The 9757-nt window shown below is 33.5% G+C and overlaps 1 protein-coding gene across 2 annotated transcripts; it reads right to left on the bottom strand.

Moving 5' to 3' along the window:
- LOC128188910 (G-protein coupled receptor dmsr-1-like) lies at nucleotides 1–9350 on the bottom strand. Of its 2 annotated transcripts, none has more exons than XM_052860231.1 (3): nucleotides 9247–9350; nucleotides 8915–9062; nucleotides 1–2540 (listed from the first exon to the last, which is right to left on the bottom strand). In XM_052860231.1, the coding sequence occupies exon 3, from the start codon at nucleotides 2535–2537 to the stop codon at nucleotides 1194–1196; it is 1344 nt and encodes a 447-aa protein (XP_052716191.1). In that variant the 5' UTR covers nucleotides 2538–2540; nucleotides 8915–9062; nucleotides 9247–9350; the 3' UTR covers nucleotides 1–1193. The 2 variants fall into 2 exon arrangements, with proteins under 2 accessions (XP_052716191.1, XP_052716190.1); XM_052860230.1 differs by having other exon boundaries at nucleotides 9213–9332.
- Nucleotides 9351–9757: the final 407 nt, after the last annotated feature.

Below are 9757 nucleotides of genomic sequence, written 5' to 3'. Positions count from 1 at the left end.
AGACCACAGATTTATTTAATAACTTTAAAAGTTTTCATATGTATTTATGAAAAATAACATATCATAACAGGGTATCAAGTATTTCACAAAACATTCAACTGCTCTAGATAAAACATAACAGATCCAGAAACAGGGTTCAAATACATATACAACAAGTAATTTACAAAACATAACCAGAGTTTTAAAGAAAAGATCATCTTTTTGTCGATATATACAATATGTACATGTATTTATTTCGACTGTATGCTTCAATTGTTTTTATATTTACATTAATTTTAACTTTTTTGCGATGTATTTTACTTTCGGTTTTGAATTTATATGTCTTACCTTTACAATCATTTGTAATGAAAATGATAACAATTAAATTAACAATTGAATACACAAAACACAAACATTAGGTACTACATTGTATACTTAATTTCATGTACATACAGTCGATTTTCACTGTTCTTATCTTTGTTGTGTCATGTCAGAATTATATTATTAGAAATAAACTGTCTATATCGATAAACAAATAACAAAATATTAAATTAACAAGTGTTCTGTATGCTGTACTTTTTCATTATAAGAGATGTATTACTCTGTTATTAATCAACAAAACATGGTGCATGTATTTCTCAGTTGAAAATACAAAATGGACGAAATTTTTGAGGAAATAAACAAAGAAAGATTGCAAAATATTTGCAACCAATGCTAAGATTCTAGTAATGGTAGTAAACCATAATCAAAACAGGAAGAAACTGTTTATTTTGAGCTGTAAAACAGTCATGGCTGTAAATTTTTCATCACAACGGTCGCGTGCCTATTAGTCTTGCCCTCTTTTCACCACCCTTTATAATAGTATTTTAGTATTTAAGATTGGTTTGCATGTCAAATTTGCTTCCCCATTATTAACCTAAATACATAGCTATCTTAGTTGAATCTTGCCTTGAGTTTGTTACGTCTTGAATTCAATGTGTGTCTCATTATACAAATATTTACGACATATTAAATCATCAAAATTGTCTTAACCTTTCAGTTGCTGTAATTTCATCAGCAACAAACCGTCTTTTTATGACTTGAAATAATGCTAGCATGGTAATATTCGAACAATAATCAATATCGATACAGAATTGTTGAGACCCATTCCCCCTGATAATTACTACTTCACAGTTGAAACATCCCGACCCTCCAAGTTCCGAACAGCGGACAGTTTAAACAGTGCATGGACCAGAAGGAGCACTGCTTGGCGATAACGGAACGGTCTCGGAGTCTGAAACGTCGTCGTCATCGTTTACTTCAGGGCAAAGTTTCTCGCTCTCTTCGGCCTCCGTGGACACTTGACTATATACAATATCGCCATTTATATGGACGTCAGATATTGACTTGCAGCAAGGGCTGTTGATTTCTGTCGTGCTGTAAGATTCCCCACTTCCGGTTAATTGAAGACCTGTCTGCATGTCGTCAGTTGTAGTGTTTCCTGCCGAATTTACATTTCCGCCTTTCTTTGTCTCGATCGAATTCTGATTTTTCATCTCCAAATCATTCTGGTTGTCATTAATAAAGAGGTTTCCTTTAGCACACTGACAAATCCATTTCGAGATAGTTCGGCGGAATTCTATACTCATGGAGCAATATAATACAAAGTTAATGCTGTTGTTTATTAAGGCAAGAATATCCATTGTATCTCCAAGAGGAATGTACACCCTGTCAAAAAAGTCTTCAATGGTCAGGCTTAATATGAGCAAAATACCTTGAGGGAGTTCTGTTACTAAAAATAGGACCATGACTATGAGCAGCATGATGGTGGTTCGAGAAGTATGTGGGCGATTCATGACAACACCTAATTTAGAGAGCTTCTTGCGAGTCACACGTCCGTGATTGTCCAAGGTTTTTAGCAACAAAGCTCCGAAAATGATCATCAAGAAACACGGTATCAATTTGGCGACAATACTGTACAGAACGAAGCTGGAGAATACACTAATTTTTACCCGCGGCGTGCCAAGTCGAAGATCTTCCAGAACGTATGTGTTCTGCAGATTGGTCTCGTTACTTTTGTATGGGACAAGCTTTGACGACATGTAGCTTGGGATCAAAAGAAGAATTGAGCCCACTAAGACGACGAAAACGACTATACGACAACGAATTATTCTTCGCATAGAAGTCAAATTCCCAGTTTCCGGCGACTGTATATGGATGTAGCGGAATATGGCCAAGGAGACCCCGAGCCAGATAGAAACGGTATGGGTGAGAGTGGACAAGTTAACGTAAAACAAAAGGAAATTCATCCATCCGTAACTATTTTTCTCTGGGGACAAGGAGTTGGGTGAATACTCGATATAAAAGTGTATAGCGAAGGGCAAGTATGCTGCCATAGTTATAATATCGAAAAAGGCTATCCATGTCAATATTGTGTTGATTGGTGTGTGCATGTGCTTTCTGCTCAGAACCGAGATGTTGATGACGTTTGTTGGTATTCCAAAACAGCAGACGATCAGGCTCAAACATCCATGCCATTCCCCATACCATTTGCTGTATTCTTCAAGAGATAGGGTCATTATCTGTAGAAGAAGAAAAAAAAGCCATAGTGAATTCTATTGTCATTTGTCTGTATATCAGATACCTATATGCTGCATTATGGTTCGTCATTAGCTTTGGTCATATTTCCTTATTGACCGTCACATTATCAATCAATTTTTGAACACAAACAGTCATCTCAAGAGTCATCATCATGATGAAAAAATGACAATAACAAACCGTGAACCATCTCAAAAGTCCATAAAACGAAATATAAATTCAAAGCAGAGAAACACGGACCTCCAATTAGATAGAGGTAGGATCAGGTGCCTAGGAGGAGTTAGCATCCTCTGCTGACCGGTCACACCCGCCGTGTGCTCTTTGTTGTAATCAGGAAAAAGAAAACGAAAAAGTCCGTAGACAATTGGGTGATTAATTATGGTCTAACAATCAGTATGAAATTTCCTTGGCTTACCGTGATAGTTTTGATATCGGATTATAAGTATATTAGAATTGTTGGACTTGACGATAAAATTCCTTTGATTTTCATACGACCGTTCGACTTTCAATTGGATTGCTTGGGATTTTCATCGTTATCTTTGAATACAAGGCAGGGTATTGTCTAGATCTTCCTTTTGATGTTGCATTTTTTCTTGAATTCGTATTACTTCTATAAAAATCCTTATTTTTTAAATGACAACTAGTACTCTAGCACTATGTTCCTAATTTCCGGACATTTTGAGTATACATGTATTTTACATGGTCTATTCCATAGCTAGAGAAATGATTTGATTTGATTTGAACATATTTTTATTGTACAAAAATTACAACAGGGATTGGACACAAGTTCAAAAACTTAGATCGCCCTCTCCCAATACAAGTGTTTAATACAATAAAAATAATGTATACGCAACATGTAAGGTCAACAGATCATATGACAGTTATATATTATAGCTAGAGAAATGAACTGCTATAATTCATTAAGCGAGGCCTTTGAAAAAGGTAATATCTCTCAAGTACATGAACATTTTACCATGGATTTTTCTTAACCCAGTTCAGTCAGATGAAGTTTTTATTTGGAGACTCTTGCTATCATTTTTTGCTCGACATCAAAGAACATCTTTCGATCTTGTTTTCTCACATTCGCAGCATTTTTTCTTACAATGACAAAGATCACATAAGGTTCATTTAGCACAGTTCAGGCGTCAGGATCATGAAGCAATCTTAGACTTAAGTCAAAAATTGTATACAGTCTTAATGTCTCTTGATTAAAAGCACTGCAAAATTAAAATGCTTTTTAAAAGTGTATTGATATAAATTTGTTAATTACAATGTTCAATCGTCATATTTTATCGTCATATTAGGATAAAAAATAATTGTAAGCCTGAATGAAATTTCGACTTAAGTCTGAAATCTGCAAGTCAGCGTTATGATTAAGATTTGGTTAAAGTTTACGGTGGAGATTCTGTAATATAAGATATTTATGAATAGTAAACTGATAAAAAAATTTAAAAAGTTTGACGAAGATCTCGTTCCGTTTTATGGCTGATCTATATTAGTTTATAAATAACTGTTTCAACTTTCTTGTTTTGGAGTTAATTAATGTATAATAGCAGAATAATCTCTCTCTCTCTCTCTCTTTCTCTCTCTCTCTCTCTCTCTCCTGAGTATCTAACAAAGATAAATGACACGACTGTATATAGCGGGATTCCTCTCTCTTCCTTGTCCGTGAACTCATTTATAAAAATAAAATCATTAACAGAATCGACATGTTACAAAAGATAGAAGAAGTTCATCCGCCATTTTTTACATTATTTGTCACCGTTGAAACAACCCCAGACAATCAGACAAGGAGTGAATTAAATGTTGATTTTTTTTTTTACTTTAACGGCGGAGTGTATCAAATGTTGATTACTGCTGTAGAGATTTTTTGCGAAAGGTTTGTGACCTTGTTGTACTTGCAAGTAATCAGTGTAGGTCAGATTTGATAAGCGGAATAATTATACATTTTATATATTGGATTATTTTACATTTTTTTTGCGTATATAAAAGTTAGAAAAAGCAAAATATTGATTGTCATTCGACAAATCTAATTAAACTTCTGGAAAGCCCACGGCAATCCCTTTTCTATGAATTAATAACTTTACTGTCCATAAACTGTAAAAAATGTTCATAGATGTATGACTTTTTTTCGATATTTTCTTACAATACAATAAGCACGAAAAGAAGAAGCCCCCTTTTTTCTCTTCAGTCATCTTTACGCGCAAATAGTTCTGTCAACGTGCCGTGAATCCTTTTAAAATTTTTTATATAATTATGGGATGGAATAATGCATCTGCTCACTCTGAACCAAGTGAGACCAGATTTTGATACTCTCAGAAATCAGATAAGGAATGATAAATGTTTATTTGGAAAATGGGAAACAAATATCTTCTTTTAAACTTTTTTTTTTAATTTTTAAATGGTATAAGTATATTGTAATCCTAAATTACCTACTAATGATACTATTTCAGCTAGAAAAAAAATTATAACATAACATAATGAAAGATGAAGGTGAAAGATCCCCGTTAAATTAGCTGCAGCTTTACAAAGAGGCATTGACCTTTGATTGTGAACTACAAGTGCCGGGATCACGTTCGATGATGTGACCAGCAATAAGGTTTTTCTCATAATTTTTTCTTCATATGGCTTTGGACGAGCACTCGTTTCATTTTTGGTTTCTCTTCTTCCTATTTGCGGCATCGCTCCATCTCTCCAAACCATCACGCTCTCTCTCTCTCTCTCTCTCTCTCTCTCTCTCTCTCTCTCTCTCTCTCTCTCTCTGGGAATAGTTAAAAATATTTTTTGTCCTCACAATGAGACTGAAATAACTGTTCTTTGTTTGGCAGGCGACAAAATCGATGCAATAATCTTGTTCAATTTCGGGATGCTATCCCAAAAGGAAAACTTAATTGCAATGCAGTGTCAAATGTGAGCTTGCAAAACACCTATAAACTTCTTACTCCTTATTCTTATTATAGAAAATACATAACCGCACCGCAGAAGTATTGACACGCAAATTCAAGATGAGAAATATTATTGAAGCGGCAAACCAAATCATTTCAAGCCTTCTCCGATTTGCATAGTTTAATGAGGCACATGTTATGATTCCCCTGTGGTATTTAAAAATAAAGAATATTGGAAAAATTTCCATTCAAAGAACGAATCAAATGCATATCTTCCGGTATACTTATATCTATTTTGTGTTTGATGTATTGGTACTGTCCTTTAAAGAAAATAGATTCTTTAAAATCAAAATCTGTACCAGGTACATGCTTTTTTGGAATTTTAAAAAATCTGAATTTTTTTGCAAAGTAGTACATGTACTGGGGTACTATACCCGATAATAGACAATGTACATACGTGTAATATAGGCGTAACCAGGCACTCCTGATGAAAAAAATAAAACATTGCTTTCTTTGTAACAAAACCAGTAAATCAAACATTTTGGTACCATTATTAAAATCCTTAGAAGATTATTTAACGATTGTCTCTTTTTTTTTAACATGTTAAACAAAAACAACACTTGATTTCTTAGTTGTTTTGATGTTCACACTTGTTGCAGATTAATAATTTTAATTGACTACGAACAAAAACAACACGTGATTTAAAGATTGAAACAGGGAGGTATGATAACTTAACACGTGATTGTTTTTTTAATTATTTGTCCATCACTTCGTTGTTTAAGAGATAAGTATATTAAGAAATACTTCTCCTGAAAACCAAGTGTCTATAAAGTTATACAGTTATTATCTACCTCTAATACTAAAGAACTGTGTAATTTAGGTAAATATTTATATTATGCAAACAAGCAACGAACTCTTCATGTGAATTATCCAAATCGATTATGTGCAGTTTGTTTTTCTTACTGTTTATTTAATATGTATATGTTCATATGTATAACCTATGAGACATTTGTCTCCTGGAATAAAGAACTTGAACTTGAACTTTTTATCTTAACTGATTTGTTGTTCACACTGGTTGCGAAGTATTAACAGTACAAATAGGGGTGCATTAAAGTAATTCTTATAAGAATGTCTTCGTTTAAAGACATCCACATCAATCCGTGGGTTGCTATTGCAAATTTTCTAATTTTGATCGCATTTAATCGACTACGAAGTTAAGACTTAAATGAGACGAGTCCTACTCTATCTAGATTGGGTTTCAGTTAAATAGCCGATTTTGGGGGCGATGGAATATTTATTAAAGCAGTCTTTTGAGAATTGAATGCTTCAAATTCAAAACTTTTTTAATTTTGAAATTACTCCTTTGTAATGTTAACTAGACCTTGATGATCTTCATTATATACATTTTTATACATTTGAATTTTATTTACCCTACATTTACTGCCTTTCAAAAATAAGTATTTCAACTGTTATCTGGTTTTTTTAATGGTACACAGCATATTTTAGTGAGAATCTTATCTTAGTGTAATCTTTAAAGCATTCAACTTAACTATATTGAAAACCTCCGTTTTGCATGAATTTTAACTATTTGTTGTCATCTAAGTTTGCTGTTCACGAATCACGGATTCTACGTTCGTCATTTACCAAACTGACAAGCAAGATAAAATCGCGCACACTTTTGATGAAAGTGATAATAGAATTCTTATTAGTGTGCAAAATCATTCAATAACTATGATATTGCAATTAATTTTATCTTTGGTATTGTGGTAATTAGGATACATAATAGTCTGTCCTCCATAATTCTACTTTTTTCAAAATTCATGGTATATATTGTATAATTATTTCTATTAACCATTTATTTACTACCTATCTATTTATTATCCCCTCGCGCAACTTGTTGCGAGGGGGATATAGCATCGCTGCTGTGCGTGTGTATGTACGTATGTGTGTATGTATGTGTGTGTGTGTGTGTGTGTGTGTGTGTCCATTTCATCCTTTTTAGCAAAATTTAAAGAAAACCCTTGCATACATTTGTATCAAATTTCGTACACTTCATAAGCATGTTTGAAGGACAAATCCTATTTATTTTCAAGTAATTCCGTTAATCTTCTTTAAGATATCGTTAAAATTACAACACTTAGAAATTTTATGTACGACTTCCGGTTCGTGAAAGTAAACATTTCAAATCAACAACTTGATATTTTGTTGGATGTAAGCCCTGTAAAGGTAAGAAGCAAACATTTTTGAGAAATAGGGAGTTGAAAGGATGTCCAAAGTGAAAAACTGAAGTAAGCAGGAGATTAAGTTCACTGACCCTAATTTAATCGAAACAAGCAGCCGTCTGAGCTGAATTTCGGGCTATATTTAACGAATTACTTAGAGAAGAACAAGTTCATAATTCAGAAGAGACTTAGACAAATATCGTCAACGGGATTACCCGGGAATTCATTTCATGTTAATCAATGAAGATATGTTACTCTTTTTAAAATATTGGGGTTAAAAATACGACATGTTAACTCGAATTTTCTCATAGAGCAGACTATAAATCGCCAGATCTTAGCTACGTTTTCTTTTCAATATGAAACTTAAATTGCCTACACTAATTGTCTACATGCGTTATGTATGTCACTGGATAAAGAGAATTTATTAAACTATATTACTAATGCTTAACACGTTTGTGGTGTGTTTTCCCTAGTAATCAGGTAATGGGAGCAATTGTACAACCACGTAAATGCACCCATCCCCAATGGATAAACACAGAGCGTGCATGGGGATAGGAATGAACGAAATATTTTATTTCAAATGTTTTTTAACAAGTTAAATATACATGTATGGTCTCTTCAATTACATGTTCATTTCTGAATAATACATTTCCCAGCACAATATTTTCATTTCGCGAGGGGATGCTCCGCTTTGCGGTGCCCTTGTTTTATAAAATGTACCTCTGAATTTCAAACTGCCTATACTGTTTTATGATTTGAGTGAATAAACTGAATTGAATTGAATGGGTATTTTTAAGCTAGAAAATTTTTTTCAAACAGTCATCATGATAAGGTGTCCCACTTTTCAGATGTAATGCGAAAAAAAAAGCCCACGGGAGATTTGCATTAAAATGTCAGTCATTAGCAATTAATAGATACAAAAACGAATGTTCACTAAATTATACAACAATTTTCAGAATTTACCCTATCTATACCAGTAATCAAATTTAAAGATTATGATAACCTGCAACTGAAAACCTTAATGAGCAAACGTTTCGGAAATCAAGAAAACACAATTTAAAAAAAAAAAAATTATGTTTCGTATATATAATATACATCTTAATATGATTTTGTAAAGTTTTGTAAGCCATAAATCTGAAAAGGTTTTGCCGTTGTTATCATTTATATCTAAATGCATTAGTTTCATAGTCCTTTTTGTAGATACTACAGTAAGCCTCAAAGCAGTCATGAATTCATTGTTATTAGTCTTACCTAATACGGATTATTGAATGTCCGAACAGTTAATCCTGTAGTATTTAGCTGTATATAATGCTCTTCAAATCGTCCAAAAACGATCACATTTAACTTTAGCCATTTTTCAGGGTAACGCTTTACAGCTGATGTGGTAAAGGTAAGAAATCTGAAGAAAACATGTCCAAACATACAAAATATCAGCAATCATTTGAATTGTTTGATTATTTCTTATTAATTAAATTGATTCTGAAAAAAAAAAAACAATTGCAATTTGTAAAATTCAATAAAGAATTTTTTTTCTCGAATTAACACGTACCAAAAAAAATGCTAAGCCCCAGGTGTGTACTCACAATCTTATTGCACAAGTACTCAGTAAGGAATGCTACACAACGCGAAGCTGCTCAGAAAGACATTGCTTGCTCCGTGTAATATTGATGCCTTGCATTAATGAAGCTCTCTTTTCTAGCGACAGAGATAAGATCTATTGGCCAATTCCATTCTACGTTTGCCGTGATGTCAACTGATTTCGATCTCTCTATGCAGATTCAGAGTTCAAGCGCTAAGCTGTGAAAACTCCGAGTTAATGTGGATTGAGAACTATTTTTAGCTCACCTGAGCCAAAGGCTCAAGTGAGCTTTTCTGATCACAATTTGTCCGTTTTCTGTCGTTGTCGTCGTTGTCGTTGTTGTCGTCGTCGTTGTAAACTTTTCACATTTCCATCTTCTTCTCAAGAACCACTGGGCAGATTTCAACCAAATTTGGCACAAAGCACCACTAGGTGAAGGGGATTCCAGTTTGTTCAAATGAAGTGCCACGCCCTCTTTAAAGGGGAGATAATTGAGAATTATTGAAAATTTGTTG

This window comes from Crassostrea angulata, chromosome 6 (genome assembly GCF_025612915.1).
Source record: "Crassostrea angulata isolate pt1a10 chromosome 6, ASM2561291v2, whole genome shotgun sequence".
In the NCBI taxonomy this organism is placed as follows: domain Eukaryota; kingdom Metazoa; phylum Mollusca; class Bivalvia; order Ostreida; family Ostreidae; genus Magallana; species Magallana angulata.
The sequence above is the reverse complement of the archived record's forward strand: the minus strand, read 5'-3'. Positions and strand labels throughout refer to the sequence as shown.